The following is a 26,411-nucleotide window of genomic DNA, read 5'->3' as shown; positions in this document are numbered from 1 at the left end:
AATCAGTCAGTGAATGAAGGAGCTCAAGAGTGCAAATATAGTTGCAATAAAGTGACAAATATGCCCTTTTATGTCAAACAAAGACCGAAATAAGTGGCATCAGTGTGGGGATGAAAATGAGCGATCCAACCTCACACTGCAGATATCAGGGCAACGCACAGTGGGGGGGCAGGGGAGGGGGGGGTTGCAGTCTGCGCGCACAAGAGGGCTAACAACGCTGTGAGTGACAGAATCCACCCAAACTGAGGAACAGCTTCTTCCCCAGAGCTGAAGCCTGCACTGTTTGCACTATAATATAATATAATATGTTGCTATTTAATGTTTTTTGTTCGTGTTGCAGCTGCTCTGTGAGCCAAGCTTTCGTAGTCTAAATTCAATGGAAATATATCTCTGCACCACACGATGGCGATAGATTCTCACAGTCTGTGCTCTGCTTCCGCCACCAGTCATCTTTAAATCTTTTTTTTTATTCAATGAAACCTTTAACTGTCCATCTCGCAGCATTACTTTAAAAAAAATCATATTTAAATACAAAAAAAATTAAATACATGAACAACAGTAGTAGAAAATTGATAAAATAACACCAAATAAATATATTTACAAATGATAGCAACATCAATGGAATAAAACCATGAACACCAGGGGCCCGTTCTTCGTACGTCGCTTACTACATCCAAGATCAAATGACACATCCAAGATCAAATCATCGCGCTAACCGTGAGCTCGCTAATCCGGTTCCCCGAACACGCCTGCTGTTGACGATTACTACAGCTGGACGCAGGAATGTGACATCACTGGGTGTCGTAAAAGGGGCTACGCATCGATAGTAGAAACATTGATCGGCAACCCGCTGATTGGTCGGCGAAAATGTCGAAGGGGCGTGCTCGGTATTTTCCGGCAGCAGAGCAAGAACTCTTGATTGAGGGATTTCAGGAGTTTCAGAGTTTAATCAGAACGCAAGGGAACACTGCAAAGGCTGCAAAAGCAAGGAGAGAGGGCTGGCAGAAAGTTGCTGACAAATTAAACTCGTAAGTTATTTAATAATAACAATAATAATGGAGTGGATTGATATAGCGCTTTTCAAGGCACCCAAAGCGCTTTACAATGCCACTATTCAATCACTCTCACATTCACACACTGGTGGAGGCAGCTACAGTTGTAGCCACAGCTGCCCTGGGGCAGACTGACAGAAGCCAGGCTGCCATATCGCGCCATCGGCCCCTCTGGCCAACACCAGTAGGCGGTAGGGTAAATTTATTGTATTACACTATATTATCCAATATTATATTACATTATATTATGTTATATTATATCCCCTTACACATTAGAGCCACAACAGGACCCACTAGAACATGGGAACAAGTAAAAGTGAAATATAAGAATATTCTACAGAATGGTAATATTTATCACTTATATTGCTTTTCGTCTCTAGGAAAGAGACCCTGAAACAATCTGTTTGTTTATAACAGCAACCAAGAAAAGGGCAGAGCAAAAAAAAGACAGGTGGTGGTCCTGCACCCCCTCGTCAACAAGTTGGTTAAGTAAATAATACCCTCACGGGAATATCGATATCTCTCTATGAGCACACTGTCGCGCTGAGCTAAAGGATCCTGTCTATCCCGCAATATACGCTGAATTCTGAAAACTCTCCTTATCAATCTTGCACCTTCCGCAATGGGTTGGTCGCGTATACGGACAGGACATGGCTGCGACAGGCTTCCCAAATCCACCTTCGCTTTTATAGCCGTGGTCTCTCATCTTGATTACACAAAGTAATTTACAATTACTACTCTGAAATATGAATTACATCTGTAATAATCACATACATGTAATAGAATGTTAATAGTACATTTCCCTTTTTTAGGAAATGACCTGTATGTATCTGTGTGACATCAATAAAAGGATCAAGTGCTGCATTATCTTTAGTTACATTGATAATATTTATTTATGGTGAAACAGTGGTGGAATATCGCTGTTGCTTTCGTATAAATGAAGCGGACATACCTGCGTGGCCGCGATCTAATCCTGTTTACATAAAGTAAGCCTGCTCCCGAGCAGGTTTACGCTTACGGCTCTGTTGCTATGACAGCAAGTCCCGGATGAGCTTCGGGGAACCGACTGATCCAGGATCACGCGAAATCGTCAACAATCTAATCCGGCTAACCTACTTAGCGAGGTACGAAGAACGGGCCCCAGCAGAAGGAGAAAGAGGCCTGTATCTACATTATTACTCTGGCAGCTCTCAGGCTCCATACAGACAGGACACGTTGCAGCGTAATTGCAGACAGGTGCGTGGGCCTGAGCTCCGCCCAGGCAGAATGACGAGTGGAAGAAAGCAGCAACACAATAAACATATGTAACCTTGCGGAGCCGGCCGGGCAGACATCGAGACCGTGACAGAGTGCAAAACTTTTATACTTGACAACTGTTAAGAGTTCAAATATTGAGGAAGGAGAGTAAAAACAACCATGGTCCAGAAGAGCTTGGTCAAACAATTGATTTTAATGAACACACGCGTGGGGGGAGTAGTCGGAGTTTCCTGTCACTCTGACTTTGCACAGAGTGTACTCAGAATCAACAGAATCAGCACATACACACTTAAGATTATAACAAGCATTCAATCAAAAGCATTTATTATAGATTCAACTCAGTTTAAATTGGTTATAACTGCACCTGTAACAAAGGCTAATTGGGTGCCAATATGTTTAAACATCTGAATGCAATATCAGTGCTGTAGATTATATTATTAATGCAATGGTAATGATGATGATTATTAACAATAGCAGCAAAATAATTTCCCTGATCTCCACACTCCCTCTTTTGACCCACTTTCCCTAAAAAGAGGGTCACTACACTTTACTTGTTTCATTTCTCTGACATCCATCCTCTGGCTCAGCAAATCAGACAACCTCATGTCATCTAGGTGGTCCAATAATAAAATGCCAGCTCCCACTTGAGAACACTCCATGCGTAAGATTAGGTTTTTTCTGCGTCCCTCTCTTGTGGTCCATCAGGCCTCGGGCCTCCAGGATCCTCACCCCCCTGTGGTCGCCGAGATCTTCTGCAAAGGAAACAAAACAGCTTTTCCTGCGCCTCCCTAACTTATGTTTGGGACTCTTTAATCAAAAGCATGATCCTAATTATGTTCTTGACTTATTGACTTGTATTTGTACACACACACACACACATATATACATATATATATATATATATATATATATATATATATATATATATATATATATATATATATATATATATATATATATATATATATATATATATATATATATATATATATATATATATATATATATATATATATATATATATATATATATATATATATATATATATATATATACACTCTTCAACGTTACTCATCATTTTAAGCGCTGCTTTCACGTCCCTGCATGTTTCCTATTGCTCGCCTTATCTGATCATCAACATCCTGTACACAAAACTGTCGCTGCTGCAAGTGCCTTAACTCTGATCTAAAGTCACCTTTCACAAGAAAATCATTATAAGCGCCTATTCTACTAAAAGATCCAAGAGAGAACAACCATTTTAATCAATTAAGTTTAAGCATATAAGCAATTACTCATGCATACATTTTATCATAGCTAAATGCTGCCTAAAAACAACTCCTGTGTGTTAACACCAACTTCATTTTAACACTCACATTTCCTATGTTATAACCCGTTTTTGGTATAGCCTTTTTATTTCATTTTGCTCCTTACCCCTGGAGGGTCTTGGGTCGATTTGTGGCTATTTTCAAATTTTGATTACATGCCATTTGCACAGTGTTGAATGGACTATAGCCAAATTCTCCAAAAAAAAAAAGAAAAAGTTTGATATGATTTTATTTCAAAATTCAAGTCCGACTTCCTTCAATTAGCTTCAGTGGCTAAGCTACAAATAAACTTACACTATTGGGCTTAGGGTCGATTTGTGCCCCATTGAAAGCCATTATAAACGCTATTTTTCACTGCAGAATTATTACCGTTAACATCTGGGTGACGGCTTAGGTTTCGTTTTTGCTTAGAATTGTAATTTTATTTGTCCACCGGGTGGCGCCCTTGCTCCACATTTGACCCGGGGCTGGAAAACAGCAAGAGCAACAGCGGGCTGCTTTGACAGACCTGCGGGAAATGAAGCCTCATTTCCGGCGTGCAGCAGCGGCTTCGCCCGCTGATCGGGCGGGACCATTTTCTGTCCCTAGGACCGTTAGAGTAACAATTTCTGCTTCAGTTTTACCATATCTAAATGATCAAAAACCCCAAAAGTTATAAAATAATCCTAAAACCCATTTCAAATTAAACCTTAAATTCCCCCTTTTTTGACACATCTCATGTGTCAAACTAAAAATGCTCCACCCAAGCTTAGGAAATTAAAAGAAAAAATACAGTTAGTCATATCATCCCTCAAAACACCTCAGCAATCCTCCTCTCAGGTATATTTGCTCCGACCCTGCAAACCTGTCTTTAAGGAATGAAATCCATTTAATCATCATGTCACATCTTTTCGAACTCCCGGCTCTATCCACAGCCTGCATCCTTGGAACTTCCTAAAAACAAAACCTGAACTTCACATTCCATACTCAGTTTTCCCCTTTATGATCCAATCTGTGTTATAAAAATAAACTTAGAACAGTTATCAGTCATGTGTTTCTTCAGTTAATGGTAACATGAGTTATATCAAAAAAATGTTTCCCCTTTAGCATTCTCCCAACAATATACTATAATACCATAATCTAACCCCAGTCAATAAAACAGAAATTTTCTCAAAGCAAACATCAGCAACCCAAAATCAACATCGCCAGAATTAAGCCTTCCACTCCCCTTGCTTATGGCAAAAGCAAAGCAAACCCTTTCTCTTGCTGGCATGGCAAGTGGTTTGTCCACATTTATTCATCCCCACCTTCATCCAGTCACACACACATCCACACCATGTATTCACACCAGGTATTGCTAATAGTGGAGCCTCCCGCGCAAGTAATCAGATTCTCCACTCTCAGCAAAATGAGCTCATTCATTTGTTTTATTTGTCATAGTAAAATAGTTCTTTATGCTTTTGGACCGGATTGACTCGCTATTATTGTCCCGATTCGTATTTTGAAGAAAAGACAAACGACTACAAAGTCCCAATAAGGTGCGTCAAAACAAGGATTTTATTGAAATATATATTGGGGGGGGAGAAGTAGAGCACGATCACTCAAACAGCGGCGATCTTCCCCGAACAATACTTGGGGTGTAACATACATATGATGACCAGTAATATGCGTCACCGCAGATGAAAAACAACATGCATGTTCCCCCCCCAGTTGTTCTGCAAAGCCCACCATGGCGTCCCTGGTAAGGTTTGAGAGCCTCAGCAAATTATAATGAACATAATTAATGCGATCAACATTTTTATTTGGAGTTATCCATAGGAACACACTTTCAAATCCTGCTGCTATTTGGTTAACTAATTTATATTCATCAGGAACTCCCCTGGGAACTCCAATCGAGTCAATCCAGGTAGGCGAGTCAGTTCTCGGGTCATAAATCTGTGTACCCGTTGTGCTTCTTTCCCTCAACATGCGTCTCCTACATCTGACTGTCAATGTACGCGTGTCATGTTGTGGAATGGCTTTTACCCTACTCCCTATTAGCATCAATGGTGCTCCTAACCGCACCATAGCACATGTCCCCACACTCCCCAAAGGAACATGCACCAAAAGGGTGTGATGTCCACAGTAATAATACAACCCACCTCTAGCCCATGTACCTATTATGGTGTTTGGGTCACTTACATTATTTGTGGTCCTTCCCGTGAGCGTCCTCTCACACCAACTAGGGTCAATTTCTCCCAGAGTGTATTTCACGGCGTCCGTAGAAAATTCAAAACAGGTGTAATTATTTTGTTTAGGTATGAATGAACCTGTCTGCGTACGCTTGTCAATTGGTGGATATAAACTTGACAGTGTGATGCAGTCACCCGTGGCCACAGCTTCTCTAGTTAATCTCAACATGCAATTATAACCCCACTCATCCTCTGGATACAGAGGCGCAGGCTCAGTAAACAAACGAGGTCTAGCTGTAGCACAGGCAACACAATCATCTACATGCTGTTCCCTAGCATTTTGAGCCACCCAATCCAGCCAGAGATTGCTGTCACTGAATCCGGTGGCACGTTCAATTAAATCTTTTCAGGCGAGTGTAGTCAACTGCAACTACCTTCCTATCTGAGTTTTGGTTAATTTTTATCAGTGATGTCCCATTGTCCCTTACTACAGGCCTCATTGGTTTAGCTTTACTAAGAAAATTAACTTTTATTAACCTTTTTGGATCTATCCCTACAGTTTCCACACCCAGAACTAAATATAAGGAATTTTGACGCCACCAGTTCCCCATTGACAAGGTCAATGGATTCTGGGCCGGACTATAATCTCTCTGAAGTTTTAGCTCATTCTCTGGCCCCTGCTCTGACGCCTCCCAATCTTCCCCAGTGTAACCTTTTACCTGATCCCAGTTCCGACACCAATTGGCATAAGGACGACTTCCCCTTTCACAATATGTGTTCACAGCATAATCCCAACACACCCACACATTAAATCCCCTCCAGCTACTGTCAGCTCCCTTACAGATAAAAACGTTGCACAAATCAAACGTGAATGAAGTGGTGGACCCATTAACATAGTCTAATTCTAGTCCACCATATATGCTGAGGCACTCATCCCTTTTACCTGAGACTTCACGCTTAACCTTCCTTGGCAACGCAATCAATTTGGACTCTGAAGCGGGTAGACCTCTGCGTCTGGGCAATTCACCTGTCTGCCAAAAAACAAAGAAACATTAGAACACTCACGCACGCCAACACCCCAGTTATTTTCCAATCTCCCCACAAGCCCATGGTTTTGGTTCCCCTACTCTCCTCTAACTCTAGGCTGGAGCCCCAGCCTATCACGCTTCACGCCTCTTTGGCACCTCCTCTTTGAGTGAAGAGACGCCCCGGATCCTTCTCTTCTTTCTTCGACTTCCCAGGTAGACTATTTGGGGATGAGCTTGTCTCCACCAAGCTCTCGTCTGCCACTGCACATTGAGACCAATGGAACCAGGTCTGGCCTTTCCCCTTCAACTGGACCGCTGTTGTGGTACGAGCGTTCACTTCAAATGGCCCCGTCCACCTCGGGTCTTTCCACTTTCGCTTGATGACCTTCAGCCACACCACCTTGGCGTCGGACCTGTCCACCGTGGTCACTCCTGCTGCAACCTGTTGTGTGAAACTAGACACAAGAGCTTTTAATTCTTTCCAATATTCTGCATGCGTTCTGTTACTTTTTATACTCTCTTCAGCCGGGACTGCCGTCCAGGGACCTGGAAACTGTCGTCCTGTCAACAGCTCGTACGGCGTGAAGCCTGTGGATTGGTTAACAGAACATCTTATGATCATTAATGCAATGGGCAGGGATGCGACCCAATTTAGCCCCGTCTGAGCACAAATTTTGTTCTTCAAATTTAGATTCATCCTTTCTACTTTCCCTTGGGACTGAGGATGATACACAGTTCCAAACGTGTGTTGCACCCCCAGCCTCTGTTCTGCCTCTGCCAAATCTTTGTTTTTAAAATGGGTCCCATTATCTGACCGAATTCGCTTGGGGAACCCATACCTCCTTTTAGACAGGGACTTTCAATCTGATCAGGTCCCCACTGGTAGCCTTCTCCTCAGCCAGTTGTAATCTGGAAAGCCCACCTTATATTTGCTCTCCCGAGAATTTGTCACCGCTGTTATTCACTGTTGCAGGCCTGCTTAGAACAAAAATGAGAAAAAAAAGAGCTGATTATTAGCTCATCAAAGCACCTGACAGGTTTTCTTTAAGTGCACTGTTACAAAAATAATGGGCCCCTTCTTAGACGTCCATGTTTAATAAAACTCCCTCTATTAAAAACAAAAACAACCCAAACCTAACTGACAGAATCAACCCATCTCCACAACAACCTCAAAAATCTTAAACAAAAAGTTGTGCCACCAGAGTCCTGACACTCCCAGGTCAACTCATGTAATTTCACCTCCTCAATACACCGAAAGTCTTGTTAAAACCACACAATTTGCACACAACAATCGCCCCCTTTATGCACTTTAACATACTTAGATTCAGCATAAGATAACCCCATTACAACAACGTATCAACACTAAACTATAAATTTCCTATCCAAATCTGCTATGCTTCCTCTCCTGAAAGAGAGGCGCACACACACACACACAGTCATCTCTCAATAAGTTGCTGTGACAAGACAAATACATGTTCAAACATTACCACCTTGTTAAATTATTTTATTTCTTTCTACAGTGATCACTGGTTTTGATCACTCAGTACGAGGGCACTCCTAAGTCACTCTTTTAAAACTACTTCAATCACTTTTTCTTTTTTCCATAATTCACTCCCTTGTCATATAGCTTCTTTTGAGTTATTCCTCAACTTCAAACTCAAGTGCATTTTATTCTTTTTTTTTGCCTGTCCCGTTTGGTTCTTTGGCCATCAGAATTATTGTCTGAAGGCGAGAAAAGATGCCCAACGGATTTACTTTACCAAATTGACCATCCCAGCCTTGCCGTAATGGTCTATTTGATTCATCTTTTATGGTTTATTTTCACTTGCTTTGCCCATTTGAAGATTTAACAGATGAGAGAGCAGTTTGGTCCTGTAACTTTGTATTACAGGTCAAAAGACCCTCAATCCACACTGCGAGGATTGATGTTGTTCCTCGCGTTCTTTAACCGCATTGACGGCCACACTACTATTTTTTACTGTTCTCTTAAGCTTTATTTTGGAATCATACATTTCAATGACCTCTTCTAACTTTCTGTCTGCAGCATTGGCTTTGTCTTCGTTTTTTAGTATTTTCCTCGTAAAATTGCTGCATCTTATTTTTTATTTTTTATATTTTTTATTTTCACTCGCTAGATACGGGACTGACTTGAATGAGGAAAAGAAAAGGGAGAAAGGAAGAGGGGGGAGAAACAGTGGAGAAGAGGGACGGGGATAAAGGGCAGAAAAAACCTCGCGTTTTATGGTGACTCCTGAATTTCCTCCACTTCCTCCTCATCCTTAAAATACTCCGGATGAGTGTCCACAGCATTGTTCAGTCTGATGGCATCCTCCATGACCTGGACAACATGATACCATTAGAATGACATCATAGAATGAGGGGTGTGACCAGAGCCAGAAATGCACTCATTGATCCTTTTGTTGATTTATTGCTATCATACACTACTAATCAACTAATCGAAGTGCAAGTGTCACAGTCTGTTATTTATTCTCCCTCCATGCAAGGCAACATCTAGGGGTGGTGCTGTGGGTTCAGCATGGCTGGCAGCCATTGTTCAATCATGCCTCCCCTATTTCAGTTGGAACGCTGGGGCCTGGAGGAGAGAGCTGCGGACTGCCATGCACCATGAGCAGCCGATGGGAGCGAGAACAGTCGCAGTTCTTGCTTTTTCTGTTGGGGGAGGCCCAAATAGTGCCATTCAACCTTCAGCAGCAGCAGCAGCAAGGGGCTGTTTTTACAATGTCTGCCAGGTAATTCTACACCGACTGGGTAGAGGGCATCAGAGGGCCACTACTGCCATTTCTGAGGAGGACAGATGGAGCTGGGGGACAGGCCCTTCGCATATGCTAATGCACAATGCAATAGCCAAAGACCACTGGAAATTAAACCAAGGGGCAAAATATACAGCCCAAGGCTGCGGTTCGCTCCTGCGTGTGTAACGGAGCAAAGGTGATTTTATTTTTTCCACAGTGTTTTTAAAGGAGGGAAACCTTCCTCCAAACGGACAGAGCAGTGGAGTCGCCAAGGGAAAGCACACAAATTAAAAACTGTGGAGCCTGCGGCTTAATTTGACTCAACATGGGAAACCTCACCCGGCCACGGAAAGGATTGACAGATTGATATTTATAGTTAAAAATATAAAATGAATTAAAACAACCCTGGCCAGGGGACAACACAATAAAAATCAATAAAACACAACATTAAAAGTCCAGTGGCGTCCGCCACGGTACACTAAAACAAAAAAACAACTCTTTAAATGAACAAAAAAAAAAAATCATGGAAAGAATTTCCACGTGATTAAATTGCTTTATTTTAGCATTATGCAATTCTGTTACTCCAACTTAATGCACTCAAGTCGGACCAACTTAATTAAAGATTGATTCATCAATGTATTTACTGCATTTTGATCCAATATATTTTAATAGTGTTGATCCAACAAAGAGTTTTGTTCCAACTCAATTCAGGTTTTCTCCAACTAATTTACTAAATTTGGTCCCAGCTTAAGTTAATTGAGTTAAACCAACTCATACAAATTAAGTTATTCCAACACAAGTCTTTAATGCTAATAGAAAACACTTTAATCACATGGAAATTCTTTCCATGATTATTTGAAGTTAATTTAAAGAGTAATTTTTTGGAGCATTTAACAAAGTCTAGAGTCTGGTTAACATACATTTCACTATTACATCTAAAAGGTAAATACAAATTTGTCATACACATCTTTTTGTTTTCTCCAATTTCTAGCAAATTTCAGGTTCAGTGAATAGACCAGACCAAGCAACATTGTCACTGCAAAAACTACATTGCCCAACTCACCCATCACTTCCACCCCCTCTAGAACAATCATAACATCCTGAGGGTCATCGCTGGCTCCGCACCCTCTGACCGAATGACACAGATTCCAAAGACTGTCTCTGCTATGGCAGTGGCCATGCTTTCTATCAACTTCCTGTGACAATAAAACAAACAAATTTAATAAAAAAGATAATGATTTCTCACTAATGTCCATTGCAAACAGTTTTAAAAGTACATCTGTTTTACATTAATGTAAAATACCTAAAAGCTTTATTCATTCAAGCCTTATAATAATGTAAATGTAATCAAAAATGACTGCCCGATATTTTTCCTCACTCAAGAGAAGTTCATTCAATACCTCAACAATGTTCTGTCTTTCAAAATCTTGAGTTGTGATAGGGGTGACTGTGGCACAGGAGGTAGAGCAAGTTGTCTACTGCTTTAATCCCTGGCTTCTCTAATCTGATACTAAAACTATCAATGGGTAACACACTGAACCCCAAGTTGCTCCTGATACATCCATTGAAGTGTAAATGTTACATAAAAATCTTGTATGAATGAGGTTGTTATAATGATATTATAATAATGATAGTATAAAACACTCAAGAATGCTGCGTGTAGTTAGGGCTGCTCAATTAATCGAATTTTAATCACGATTACGATCTGGGCTTTCAACGATCATTAAAAGTGACTGAGCCGATTATTAGCCCCTCCCTCGTGCTTTACTCTCGCGCTGCTCCGTGTGGCAAATCGAGCGCACCTCTTGTTTCCAACACGCGTCACAACAATTAAGAGGACCCGAGGGAAGCTCGGAAAGCTAAGCAGAAGTTATTTGGAGAGGAGAGTGACTGCCGTTGGTTGAAAAGAGGGGTAAAAAAAAAAAAAACAAAAACAAAAAAAACTTCAGTGGTGTGGAAACATTATGGGTTCGCCGAGTCAGACATCGTGTGTAAACTTTGCTACGGTGTTGTAGCTGCACCACTGCAAAGTTCACTAAACAGATGTTTACATTTATTTCTTATATTGCAAACATTTGCACTGTTATCAGTATTTGCACACTATTTTATATTATTTGTTAAAGTCATTATTCAATACATTGTTATTGTTAACCTTTACAGTCAGAGCGGGCATGCTCCGTTTTGCGTAACTATTTTTAAATCCCTGTAGAACCGGAACCGCGTAAGCTAGCGCAATAATTTTTTGCATATGAAACCAGAGGAGTTGTACTTACATCTTATGCTATCAGCTTGTCCTAGGTCACGGTTGCAAAAATTGCACAAAACGCACTAGCAGGAACAAACACATAATATTCCAGAAACACGCTTTGCCGATTTGATCAGCTGTTCGCAACACTTCCCACATTGAAACAGACGTCAGCGCGAACTATCGCACGTCCGCCATTTCCTGCCAGAAACCCGAAGTGACGTCATCTTCGCGGAAACTGTAGTTTTTTTACTTGTAGGCCTTAAACACCTATACTGGTGTTTTTATAAGTCATGTTAGACTTTACTGAATAGTTTCTGGGATGCTTAGAACTCATATTGCACTGCTGGAAATAGTTTATTTTGATGCACATGCTGTTTTCTTTGCAAATTTGAATCATAGGATTGTTTTCCCTGCAGTATATAAAAATTGCTTTATCTCCAAAATAAAACTATGAAGGCACTCAAAATAAATTTCCTGTTGTTGTAAACTATTTTTTGCATTTAAAGTTTTGAGGGATAAACCTCTTAAATTTCTCCAAGTAGAAATATATGTAAAAAACGATTTTCAATTTTTTTGTAGTTTATTGCACTTTTTGCAATTAATCAGAATCAGAATACTTTATTGATCCCTGGGGGAAATTATTTTTTGTTACAGTGCTCCATTTTAATGTAGTTACTATGGACTTAATGCATACATATTATTAAAATATGGGCTATAACAGTTGTATTGATGTATAGCAACTTGAAATGCTCCCAATGGCACTATAACATGTAAAAAAATAATATAAGCTCTGGCGGACTTTGTTCTATAGTAGGTCTTAAAGGGTTAAATAAATATCGTCAAATAATCGAGACCTCAATTTCAGTGAAAATAATAGTGATTATCATTTTTGCCATAATCGAGTAGCCCTACGTGTAGTATCCAGTGAGAAACTTAAAGCTCTTACTTTTCCCATTTTAAAAGCTATTTTTTTTACAGCCACCGGTAATTTATAGGAAAACCCCATCCCCTGAAACTTTTTGCATGTAGTTCAAGCTTATCTTTGATCATCTCCTTAGTTAAGGATACAGGCAAGTTAACATACCAGGTAATCCTTCACCAGCTCAGGATCTTCATTCAGGTACACGCAAAGACCTTTGGCGATGTATTCTCTTCTGATTTCAACAGCATCAGTACACAGGGGGGGGGGGGGGGGGGGGGGGGACAAATATATACGGAAATCCATCTCAACGACCTAGCAGTGGGATTAAAGAACTTTTAACTGAATTACCAGGAATTTGTGAGAAATACAGAGGCTATTGTTTTACAGTCTTAATCTTTTCAAATAGTATTCATGCATTTTAGACAATTCTGTCATTCTAATATTGTTTTTTACTTTGTATTAATTTAATCATGCCATACCCCCAATTCAAGAAAGTTTAGATGATGTGTACATAAAATCAGAATGCAATGTTTTCTTGGTCTCAAAACTATGTCACTTACAAATGAATATATTAAATTTTTAACATGGGAATGTGATAATTTAAGAAAAATATTAGCTCACCATGAATTTGATGAACGGGCCTGCCAGCTCTCCAGACCTTTCACCACCTGATAAGATTAAACATTTATTATCTTTACAGGAGGGAACTGCAAGTCTAAGTTTAAGTAGAAAAATATTTAATTTAAAAAACAAAAAACAAAACAGGAAAACATATCTGTTCATGTTTTGTCTTTCCTCCTCAGTGTACTAAAAACACAAGTTGTTAAATAAACCACTCTCCATCAGTTGCAACTTACAAATTTCAACAACCCACACGTAAAATGTAAATTTATCACAACAGTCTCTGTGGTAGAGCCAAACTAGCTTATGTGCAGAGTTTAAGTTATAAACAATATCTATATTTGGAGTAGCTAAGTCTTTCATATTAGGCTATCATGCTAGCATGACATTGTGCTATATTCTTGCACTAATGTGTTAGCTAGCTATCCATCCATCCATCCATTCGCTTCCGCTTATCCTTTTCAGGGTCGCGGGGGGCGCTGGAGCCTATCCCAGCTGTCATAGGGCGAAAGGCGGGGTACACCCTGGACAGGTCGCCAGTCTGTCGCAGAGCTAACACACAGGGACAGACAACCATTCACACTCACATTCACTCGCACATTCACACCTAGTGGCAATTTGGATTATCCAATTAACCTATCCCCACAAGCTGCATGTCTTTGGACGGTGGGAGGAAGCCGGAGTACCCGGAGAGAACCCACGCAAACACGGGGAGAACATGCAAACTCCACACAGAAAGACCCCGGCCTGATGTTGGAATTGAACTCAGGACCTTCTTGCTGTGAGGCAACAGTGCTAACCACCGTGCTGCCGTGTTAGCTAGCTAGAATGGCATAAACAGATTAAAAAAAACAAAACAACAACAACAACAACAAAAGAACAAATGTGAATAAATAGAACTGAAAAGAATCGACAAACTAATGATACCTTTGTGCAAAAAGTATTTTCATCAAGATGGATGAAGATAGATTCACTCTTACCTTTCCAAGATGACTGTGGAGCAAACCATGTGCTTTCCTGCCTCTTGTTTAGAATCTCACGTGATCTTGTGATATCGCGAGTCTTTAAGGCAGCTAACCACTCTTGTTAGATTTTATCATGTCATACCAACAAGAATTTAAGAGGTGCTAGTTGGTGAATTTCATGTAGATCTTATATGATTTTATTACGTTCACCTTAGAAACATAAATTCATTGTGTTCAAATTACATGTTAGAGTCTTGTAAATGCAATAAACCACCAAATTTCACTTTGAGTGTATAAGAGTCACTAAGAATTAAAAATCCAGTGAAGCGGTGCAGGAGGGAAACCCGGCGGCGTCCTCGCCTTCCTCTCCGCGTTCTGCGCCCCGGTGCGCTAAAGAAAGGAAGGCAGCGGTAGTCACTATTCTTTTAGGCAGCTATAATTCATTAAAGGGGACAAGTCAAAAGACTTACCCCGGGTGGGCAGAGCTCTTAACTCTGCCCGCCGCTTCTTTGTAACCGCCAATCGGCACCGGCCCGCCTCGCCGCCTCTAATTCCCTGCAGACACGTAATCTGGCCTCCTGTTGCTGCAGCAGTCGGACCGCTCGCTCCGTGTTGCTGGCACTGTATCCTCCTCTCCTGAACGCCAAGCTCCACCAGCCCTCCGGGCTTGCAGGCGCCGCCGCCTGACACCACTCACGCCTGCCCGTCTCTCAAGCCTCTTTCTCCATGGTCTGCCAGGCCCTCTTATTGGCCTCTGTGACCTCCCAGGTGTGATCAGGTTTATAATCAGGTAGGGGCGGAGTCTTTCCAGGACAAGTCACCAAATAAATACCATAAAAAACATGCAGTAAAACTCATAAAAATAAACCAGTGTACAATATTAAAATATTGAAAAGGTAAAACACAGCAAAACATGCATAGTAAAAAACCCTAGATAACTTGTCCCTTTCCACCCCGTGACACGTGACACACACCTTGACTTTGGGAACAGATTGATGTGATTGCTGTGATTGATGCGATATTTGGCCACATTGCTATAACGACACCACTCGATTACTTCACACGCATGCTACCAATAATCCATAAATTGCTGCTTAAGGAACTAAGGACAATACATTTAAATGCAAGTTCTTTTTTCTAATGTGTTGTACAACTATCAAATTCATTTTTTTATGTTACATAGTAATATGGTCCTTACCGATTGTGAAACTAAATTAATTCGTTTCATAGATCTAATCCATACTGCTCCTTTAAGGCAGCAAACTCGCTATATTCTATTCATTATACCAATTAATAACACCAGTGGTAAACAAAAACACTACTTTAAAACAACTCAGTGCAAATAGGCATGCATGTTCATTTGCTTTCAACTCACAACAACAACTCAACTTCCAAACCAAAACACCAACACAAAGGAGTGTGAGTTTAGACAGCACCAGTTAGCTAATCACATAGAACTGTAATCTTTGACATTTGTTTACCAAGTGAACAGCTTTAACATTTAAGCAGCTGTAACTGTTAGTGCAAACACTGTGTATTTATAAGGAAAGAGCTTCAAGTCTCCAGATCTACTAGCTAACAAAAGACACATTACGCTTTCACCTGCTTCTCTGCTTCAACAGCAACAATGTTCCTCTTACGTCAGAGGCACAGCTACAGCAAGTGTAGAGCCAAGCAGCCTCACCAGCGTAACCAGTGTTGCTCTTTTAGCTTTGAATGTTTTAACTTAAATGCACTAACAACTTGTGTAATAATTCTAACAAAAGGTTTCTAACTTTTATCTGTTTGTAACCCTGGGCTACACAACATCCATAAACAACATGTATCCATTCAATATCAATCCAACCAACAAACCTGCATTAACCCAACTATCCATAAAGCCAGCAACCATCCAGCCAACATGCATCAACCCAGAACTCCAACCAGACAGCATGCATCATAGTAAGACTAGGTGGACTGCTGTGGATTCATTTGAATCTTACTCTGCACAGCTGCAGAACACTGTTGATGTAGCTCTCGTCCTTTTCGACCTTATTCCTGAAAAGGCTGGTTTGTTTCTTGTCAGCAGGGTCGATGTCCTTGGGCCACCCCCCTCCACTTGGTTTACTCCACAGCTTCTTGTCTTGTGAAGTTTTGTGTTCACCTGAAAACAACAAGTAGCACCTGAGATTCACACAGACAGGCAATTCACACAGTGCACTGTTAATCAGGAGGTAGAGCAGGTCACTAATCAGAAGGTTGGTGGTTCAGTCCTTGGCTGCATCCCTTGGGCAAGATACTGAACCCTGAATTGCTTTCTGATGCATTCATCAGAGTGTGATAAAAAACACAGAAAAGTTGCTTTTATGAATGGGTGAATGAGGCATGTTCTGTATATAAGAACCACTCTCTTTACTCTGTATGTAATTTCAACCCTTTTGGCAATCCAGTTCAAGCTGTGTGTAGGTGATCAGTTACTGCAGGAGCGTCACACTCATTTTAGCTCATGGACTGCTTCTAGCTTGATTTATCCTAGCCCAATACTAATAAGATAATAATAATGAATACTGTATTGATCCCCGAGGGAAAATCCCTCTCTGCATTTAACCCATTCACTCAGAGAAGGAGTGGGAAGACACTGGGCACCCAAAGAGCAGTGCGTAGAGACAGCACCTTGCTCAGGGGTACCTCGGGGGAGCCGTTCAGTGGATTCGAACCCCCAACCTTCCAATCATAGGGCCACCACTGTACCTACTGAGCTATCCCTGCCCATAACTCTAGAGCATTCACATTTCTCTGTGTAAAGGCAGCTGATCTGTACGGAGCCCCTCTGATGACATGGTACAAAAAATAAATAAATTGTGGCCACGAAATACCATTTCAAGGCCACGAAATAGGTATAACGTGCTCACGAAACACTTGATGATATATATATATATATATATATATATCATCCCAGGGCACATTCACTAGAGCCTGCGTCAGCCATAGTACGGAGTCCTTGCTGTTGGTGATGTCCTTAAGGTGAGTGTATTATATTTTATATTTATTTCATATTGTTATCCCGCAATTCGGCAGTTATTTATTCAGACCTATATTGTTACTATGTTCTAAATTGTATCTGCTGACGTTTCAAATGTTGTATCCTCATGTTGCTACTACACGTTGTTTTGTTGTGCTAATATGTAGCCGTAAACTCATTTTTAACTGTAGGACGTTTCAAAGTAGAGCAAGGCTGAAGGCTACTAATAAACGAGGTATGTTCAACATAAAACCTTAGTTCTCTGTGTCACGAAGTTGTCTCTCTTTTACCCTGGCCACATCACCATACTAGCTGGTGCAACTAATCTGGTCTGGACAATAATAACAGTTTTAGACGGAAAGCATCTTAAAATTGCCTCTTTTTTTCGCTGAACATCTCCTTTGAAAGTAGCATCATGTGAGTCACACTTGTCAAGGTAATGCATGCTAAATGAGCCGTAGCTTTCAATGCATCACCGGATGAAGCCTTGCAGTTACAGTAGCTCACTGCAGGTATCACGTTGCCAAGGGAACTAATAAAGCATACAGTGATCAGAATGATTTTGTATTGATGCAGGTTGCCATTGCTAATACTGAACTACTTAAACTCCAAGTAGACAATCGCTCCATTCCTCATTACCATAGATAATATCTAAGTAATAAAACAATCATTATCAAATTCTGATTTGCCATATATAAAGTGATTTTATAGGTAGGCTATCATGTAAAAATCTGCTACATAAAATTTATAACCGAGTGTAAAAATACTAATTTCATTTTCATGTGGTTTGGAGGTCAGCTATGGATACTCGGCTGCGAGAATTTTTAACAGAGCGTAAAGTTGAAGAAGATGTGATCAAGAAACTTGAAGATGAGAATGTAAGCCACTGCAGCTGTTGCTGTGTGCGTGTGTCTGTGTGTTTGTTTTTGAACGGAGAGCCGCAATCCACAATTTACTATGCACATTCTAAAATAAATTATTGAATTTCATATTTTGGTTTAATCAATGACATTAATTAATGACATGATATGTTTAAAGAGTAATTTAAAAAGTAATTTTTGTTCATCTTATGTTGGACAAATGTGTACCACATTACCAAAAGTATCTGTTATCAAAAGTAGATAGCAAAAAACAACTCTAAAATATGCAGTTGTATGTATTCATTGTTTTTTTAATATTGACACTTTTATTAATTTGTTATTTATATTTTTCAGATTGATGAAACTCTCATTCCCTTAATGACAGACAGTGACCTGGCAAAGTACATCCCCAAAGTTGGCGATAGAGTCTCCACTGTGGCCTTCTGCAGACAAGCAACACGTCACCATCCAGGAAAGAATCTATACTCTCAAGGCTACGACAAAGACTGACAGGAGCTGAGGGAATGCCTCCTAAAAAGAAATTGTCTCAGTGGGCAGAAAATACAAATGCAAAACGAACAGTGAGACGAATTGAGGTTGGCTGGATGGATTTTGATGAGGAGAAGGGTGGGTTCAAACAGGTGACGTGTGTAAGTGGTGGTGGAACAATAATGGATTGGATTTATATAGCGCTTTTCAAGGCACCCAAAGTGCTTTACAATGCCACTATTCATTCACTCTCACATTCACACACACTGGTGGAGGCAGCTACAGTTGTAGCCACAGCTGCCCTGGGGCAGACTGACAGAAGCGAGGCTGCCATATCGCGCCATCGGCCCCTCTGGCCAACACCAGTAGGCAGTAGGGTAAAGTGTCTTGCCCAAGGACACAACGACCAGGACAGAGAGCCCAGGGATCGAACCGGCGACCTTCTGGTATCCCAGATACGCTTCCCAACCCCCTGAGCCATGGTCGCCCCAACAAGGCATTTATCTGTAGATAAAAATGAAACAGTGTCAAATATCAAACTTATGGCTGAAAATCAGTTTTTCCCCAATGGCACCTCAAAAAAAACCAAAAGTCTTTCTCACTATTCAACTCATATTGAGAGCTCACAGATGCATGTGGATGCTTCCAGTACAGTTGATGAGTTGTATAAGCAAAGTAAGGTCAAAATTCTGCGACTTTATCTGTGTACCAGAAAGAAAACACAACAGCAGCCTCAAGACGTAGAGGCCGATCATGCAATAACCCAGCCCTCTGTGGTAGATCTCACTGACAATGAACCTAATCAGGCCGCTGATGATCTGTTGGTGGAAAACGTGAATTCAGAACCATCAAACTTTGTAATTAATGATGGAGCTTCCATAAGTGGATATTTGGAACTGAATGACACATTACCATGGGATGGTCTGCCAAATGTAGGTGAAAGTGAAGATTCTGATGCAGTTGTTATTATTAGTGGGGATAACAGGGTGGATATTAGTGTGGTTGAACTAAACCCTGAAACACTGTTTACAGAAAAAGAGTCTGATCCACCTCATCACACATTGTCTCTCTCACCGGGGCTGACAGGAGAGGCCAATATTCCTGACCAAGCACCCCCTGAACCACGATCTTGTCCCGTAATACTAACTGTTAGAAGAGGTCATTGTCTTACTGATTTGATCAGTGCCTTTGAGGACTCAAACATTATTTCATCTGAGGTCAATATCACAGATAGGACACAAAGTACTTATTCAGGCCCCAATGTTTGTAATCAAGTGCTGGCGTCCCGTTGTGGGTTCTGTAGCTGGTTTACTCCCACCAGAAGGACTGCATCATTTCATTGCAGAAAAAAAACCAACTGTAAAAACAGTGAAGGAGCTTCTAATCTTTCCAGAGGAGATGACAGCTGCCCAGTCAACAGTTTCTCGTTACCTGAAAAGGTACATTGGAGAAATTGATATCTTCAGCTTTTCCTGCGGTTCTGTACAGGATCCAATCTGTTCGATAAAGCCATACTAATTGAGTTCATAGAAACTACAGATTTCCTCCGCAGACCACAATCCCACACATGTGGATGTGTGCTAAAGCTGCCCCTTGGTTATCACAGCTAACCAGACTTTCGCAGTGAATTTAACAGCATTCTCGCAAGCTCTATGTGGGTGATGGATGTGGTGTAGGTCAGTGTTACCCAACCATGGTCCTCAAGGCACTCTGCCCTACACGTTTTAGGTTTTCCACCCTAACAGTTCATAGAAACACGGGTGTAGTTAACAGTAACATGAAGGAATGAATGTGAATGTTCAATAGACTGGGCCGTTAAGTTCTCTTAACGGTGTAGCCCGTTGTGCCTTTTTCATGTGCAGCCTTTTTTTTCATCTGGTCAGTAAGTGCTTTCTTAGTTTCTCCCGCTAATTAAAATAGTAAGCTAAAGGGAATGTTCAGGTTATTTGAAGTGGAGTTGCCTGTAGTAGACAGCACTTAGCACTCTGACTTTGCAGAAGCAGCAGTTAGATATTGGGGACAAAATAAGGCAACAAATTGCTTGGGGAATGAGACCACAAAACAACACCAGTTGAAAATACATATACATATTTAAATGATTTTAATTTTCAGTGCTTCACCTGGCAGGAATCCGTACACTAAACATAGAAGTGCATCTGTTCCTGCTGCACACATTGTTACTGTGTTTTTGGCTAGTGCCAAAATAAATGACTAATTTTAACATTCTAATACTTTTTTACTACAGGAAGAGTAACAAATATTTCCAATATAGCATACAGTAACAGTTCTACAAACTGGAAGATTGCTGAGTGCTGTCTACTGTATATACAAACATAAGTACAACACCATTACAAATACCATATTCCAACTGATTAAGCATGTTCTATATTAAAGTATTTCAGATGTTTGCAGAAATCTTAATAGAAACAAGAATGTGAACCTTTATGTTCCTAATGGGTTTAGAAGAAAAGTTGTCAATTACAGAGATTGGTTACATTGTGAAGAGGTTTGTATAACCTCTTCACAATGTAACTGTTATTTTAGCCTGTTATTATATGCAAAATACAACCTGTTTTTGAGTATGGTGTATTTTGAAAGACACCAGTAAACCATTCTCATTTGTACAAAACATTGTCCTCTCTGTTACATTCTATACATCTTTAAACATGAACATGTCTAATGACACCGCTGAAAGTTATTTAATTACTCATTCTATAATGTCATACACGTGCTGTGATTTTTAAGAAAAGAAGCCGTTCTTTATCAAACATGGGATTGCTTTAATCTATTCCACAATAACAAAAATATAGGCTCAAGAAACATTTGGAGCATTGGTGACACAACTATGATTCTACACTTTAGCCTACTTGGTCTTCTTGTCTAATTGATCACAACATTAGCTATATTGCCAGTCTATGTGGTTGTTATCCAAGGTGCTCTTGTTTTTGTTAGAAATGAACACATTTTTGCTACCAAAAACTATTATGAACAACTTTTGATGCTTTAACAGTTTGATAAGTTTAACTCAATCCCAAAAGGATTTATTTTTTTCTAACCTGTATCATATTTTAGTTTAATACTCCACGCTTTGTAGCTACTGTGAGATTATTCTGTTATCATATGTTATCTTATATCTGTAGTTAAAGTAGTTGAATTATGTTAACAGCTGTAGAACATATATGTATCCCTTAGTCTAGATTGTGTGCAAAGTATGTAGCTTAGTTTCCCTTATATTTTTAGGTTAAAAGAATGTGACCATTTTTGGATTTGTTAGACAGGTGTGGATTACCCTGTACCCTTGATCTGCTGTGAATGTGTTACACTGTTTCTTGACATTTCATACTGCTGAATCATGAAGAGAATGTTGTGTGCAGAGGACCTTGTGCCGATAATAGAAGAGACAGACCACATTCCATACCCCCACCTTTACAGAGAGCAGAAAGACAGGGAGCCGAGGTCATAACTTAGGCGCCGTAACAGAGAAAGAATGTGAATGTTTAGGCTTTTACGACTAGGTGGGGGCCACTAGAGGCTATAAGAAGCGGAGTAGCCCGTCACCATTTTGAGATTTGCTGTGACCCTCTTCATGCATGTCTCCCCATCATGATGGCTTATGCTCATAAAGTGTTGGATTGTATGGAAATAAAAGATTGTTGATTGAGCATTTATACACCGAGTATTGTCCTTCCTTCAGCCCAAAGATTCAAAGAATTGGGAGATTTTAACACTACCAAGAGCAAGCAACACTTCATGATGAGTTAATTTACTGACATGGATAAAATGAAAATTATGTTATACAGTCTTTTCTGATAATTTTGATACAAAGACAAGATAAGTACACACTGGAGAAAAATAATTACTTAATAATAAGTACATTAAGCTGTAGGAATACGTACTGAAGTACAAAATGTACTACATTTGTATGTTTGTGTCCATTTAAGTAGCCTCAAATAACTGTGAACGAACTGTATCCCTGAGATGAAAATATAAATCAAGGGCCTGGGACATGGTAGATGGGAATTCCAAGCTTGATTCCTCCATTATTATTGTGCACAAATCAAACACTTGCACATCACATGGGACTGAACTAACAAAAGTGCAGCTATTTTTACACAAGGTCAAATCTTCTGTCAGTGGAACGAGACAGTCTTCTGCACCCCAAAGGTGAGGGGCCATGTACATGACATCAGGTATCCCACAGGGCACGTTGTTATTCTTTGAGGGCCTTATACGGTGAGCATTCCAAACACTCCGGATGTCATTCAATACCTCCTGATGAAGAAACAAGAATTAGGTCAGAGCTGTAATACAAGGCATTTTTAAAATGGTCGACAATAAGTGTGGTGCATCCTTAAATGAATTGAAAAGCAGCAATGTTTGGATGCAGTTTAATGAAAACCAAAGGAAGAGGGAGTGATTGCAAAAAAAGAAAAGAAAGAACCACACCAGGCAAACCACTGAGTTGTGGGATCTGGGCTTTATACTAATACTAATACTAATCTTGGTCCGGATGCGCAAAGCTTTTCAACTTTATGCGCATAATACAGGTGACAAAATCAATATTTTTCAATCCCATGAGGGGATCCAATATCATCTGAGTCCTGAATGTACCAATGATAGAGCGCTGAAGAGTTACTGATGCGTGAAGCCTCTGACTGCTTTTGACAGACTGGCAGTGACAGATCGGTAGCTGCAGCATAACTGCTGATGCAGAATGAGCGCAGACAAGGATAATGTCCTCCGATCAGAAAAAAACAACATTTAAGTCGTGCTGACTTCTGATCAGTTCAATTGGCAAAGTGTTCCCTGATTTAAAAACTTTGGCTGGGTCGATGCTTCAGCCTCCATTACGCACATACAGAGTGCAGTTGACCTACTTCAACAACGTTAGGAATACATTGCATTTACCGTTCGGTAAAGGTAATGTCGTTTTAACTACGGTATGTAAACGATTATTTTGTTACCCTTACTGCTAAAACAGCGTAATTTAATGTAATTAATTACCACCACTGGTTATCATAATATGGGTCATTTACCTGAATGATTGACATGAAGCAGAACTGTGACAGAGCTTTGTCAATGAAATCCCCAAAGAAGAATCCTTCGTCCTTCAGTTCTCCTAGAAGCTTGATCCATGACTCGACTCCTTCTTTTCTCATCACTGCCCACCAGCTCTCAATTCTCTGGTTTGCCGTACTTGCTCCTGTGACATAGCTTCTGTCTCCTGCTCTATCATCCCCGTCATTTCTCTGTAAATAACGCTGGAGGTCTCTGACCAACACGTTCTCAGTGCCCATGTCAGTTCGTACGAGCCTGGGGAAACCCCCACGACTCTCCACTGCTTCCACAAAGTAACCTCCGATAACCTTTGGGTCACTGTTAGTGTGTGCGGCCCGCAGCCAAATGATGTTGCGTGAGAAACCGTCGATGCATCCATTAATACATATCCCATATGGCTTTAGTTTGTCATAAGAGTCTATGTGCCACACAAAGTTAGGCCCCTGAGCAAAATATTGCCTCCTTCTGAGACGTGTGGTCTGGCGAACCTGGGAACCTAATGGGTCCAGTAAAGAGATGAGGATCCTGACGTCTTCTTTCCTGATCGCAGTGCCGTGTTGTTTGCACTTTGTAAACATCCACCGATAACCGTGATCCTTCCCAGGCCCTTGCAGTTGGTTCACAATAAAATCTATCCCGGCGTCCAGGTCGTACTTACGTCTGTAAAGCGACTTGGCTCTCAATATCCGGTTTAAATGTCTCTCCGTAATGATGGTTCCTTGCATTGCCAGGCTTTTCAAAATGCGTTTGTAGCTCATTCCCAGCCTAAAATAAAACTCAATCAGACTGTCTCTGTCCATGGTGTATAGGTTTAGCTTCTTTTAGCTTGGGGTAGGCCTCAGTTGATGTTTTAAATTAAAACGCTTGAAGACAAAGTGAACTCTGGACAAGCGTGCGGCCTACCTGAAGCCCAGGTGGGCTTGTTGATAATCACATTTTCACACTCATCTCGGGGCACATCCGTGGTGTTCTGGTGCCAGCCTGTCCCCTCTGTTTTTGTGGGGGTTTTCCCCACATACGAAAATGGCCGCTTCTGCCTGGAGGGAGTTTTTTATTTTTGCTTTGCAGCTGCACAGGATCTGTATAGAAGTTTTAAACACTTCTATTTTGGGCAAATTTATAATATTTTAGACGACAGAACATAAAACACTGTTTGCTTGCGTGCGTGTGTTTGTGTGTAAAAAGTGAGATGTTCAGAGGTCTTGCTTCATGGTATCGAACAGCCCACACAAAACAGGTTCTTTATGATTTAATTTAAGTGCTGATGTAAACCACAATGTTCAGCAAACATCTATCAGGTCATTGGACTGTATTTTTTTAAAGCTTAAGTATGCGCACATGGGATATATTAAAAACTGACAAGCCGTTTGAACACATGATGTGAAATCACTTAATCAACCTGCTGGATTTGCCAAAAGTTAAAATATTTATACTACTTTGGCACATTGCTCTTAACTTATTAAGGTGGCTATTAGTGAGGGTCATGATAATCAATTCAATTGAGCAGAAGTGACGTTCTTACTTCGATTCGTCCAAATTCATGTGAGTTCCAGTCTGTTCAGCCTGTTTCTGTGTAGCACCAAGCAGTAGACCTAAACCTGGATGAGGACCCTGCATATGTGGTGAGGTTTAAAGAGAAGTTTAAGGAAGACCTTGCTTCCCGCCAGGAACATACCAACTATGCATGGCTCCAGATCGCAACTGCACTGGACCCACGTTTTAAAGACCTACGCAGTGTGCCCAAGACTGACAGAGAAGCAGTGTGGACCACACTGGCAGGCATGCTGCATGAAGACTCTCCTAGAAGATCACACACTGCAGAAGAAGGTCCAGCCAAGAAGACTGCAACCCCCCCACTGTGCTTTGCCCTGATATCTGCAGTGTGAGGTTGGATCGCTCATTCTCATCCTCACACTGATGCCACTTATTTCGGTCTTTGTTTGACATAAAAGGGCATATTTGTCACTTTATTGCAACTATATTTGCACTCTTGAGCTCCTTCATTCACTGACTGATTATAAAGTTATTACTTGCGTTATGTATTCATCCTTTTGAACATAATTAATGAAGCCACATGTAATCACTAAAATTTGTATTTTGGGTACAATAAGAGAGTTTCAGATGGAATGCTGTTTTGTTTAAATTTCACCAACTTGCTGATGCCCACGGTTGTGAGTGCAGCTTCTTACTGTACATGGGTGGATGGTTGTAAATCACATCACAGATGCCAAAAACCTCTCAAACCAAGCCCTCTTGCCGGTGATGCTGTGCGCAACCTCGTGACAACCACATGACTGATACTAACTCCTGAGCTGACTGTATGCTAACATGCGCCACAAATAAGGGTCATATTTGGATTTAAAACAATCACCGAGAAGCTTCCACTGAATGCTACTTTCCCCTGCATGACACTGAAATCATTAACACATACTAACCCTCCATACCCTGTAGGAAACTCACTTCCTTGGAATAACATTTCAACAGGGAAAGAGTTGAGAGCAAATGTCCTTCTCTTGAACCTTCTGTCAGTCAGACAAGTGTAGCTTGGGCTTTTCTTTGCACAGGACAGGATTAACAATGGCGACATAAACGAGCTAAGGAAGCATGGAAACTGCAGAAAGGGCGTATGGCTCCTGTGTCAGTGAATCCAAACTACCTCTATGTTTGAACAAATCCAGTTAC

The 26,411-nt window shown here is 40.7% G+C and overlaps 1 protein-coding gene and 1 long non-coding RNA gene across 6 annotated transcripts; both read right to left on the bottom strand.

The window, feature by feature from the left end:
* Positions 1-2,483: 2,483 nt before the first annotated feature.
* LOC145428294 (uncharacterized) lies at positions 2,484-15,158 on the bottom strand. 5 transcript variants are annotated; one of them, XR_013908571.1, is made up of 7 exons: positions 14,792-15,158; positions 14,337-14,711; positions 13,357-13,403; positions 12,898-13,047; positions 10,629-10,761; positions 6,728-9,150; positions 2,484-3,061 (listed from the first exon to the last, which is right to left on the bottom strand). It is a non-coding gene; the product is annotated as an uncharacterized LOC145428294 (long non-coding RNA). The 5 variants fall into 5 exon arrangements; XR_013908568.1 differs by lacking the exon at positions 2,484-3,061 and having other exon boundaries at positions 5,148-9,150; XR_013908569.1 differs by lacking the exon at positions 2,484-3,061 and having other exon boundaries at positions 5,148-9,150; positions 12,898-12,967.
* Positions 15,159-22,418: 7,260 nt separating this feature from the next.
* On the bottom strand, positions 22,419-24,544 carry LOC145428293 (uncharacterized). The gene is made up of 2 exons (XM_080300385.1): positions 23,708-24,544; positions 22,419-22,943 (listed from the first exon to the last, which is right to left on the bottom strand). Exons 1-2 carry the CDS (start codon positions 24,527-24,529, stop codon positions 22,608-22,610), a joined length of 1,158 nt encoding a protein of 385 aa, XP_080156511.1. The 5' UTR covers positions 24,530-24,544; the 3' UTR covers positions 22,419-22,607.
* Positions 24,545-26,411: the final 1,867 nt, after the last annotated feature.

Source organism: Astatotilapia calliptera, chromosome 4, assembly GCF_964374335.1.
Source record: "Astatotilapia calliptera chromosome 4, fAstCal68.1, whole genome shotgun sequence".
Taxonomy (NCBI): domain Eukaryota; kingdom Metazoa; phylum Chordata; class Actinopteri; order Cichliformes; family Cichlidae; genus Astatotilapia; species Astatotilapia calliptera.
Note: the sequence above shows the minus strand (reverse complement) of the source record. Positions and strands in the feature narration are given on the sequence as shown.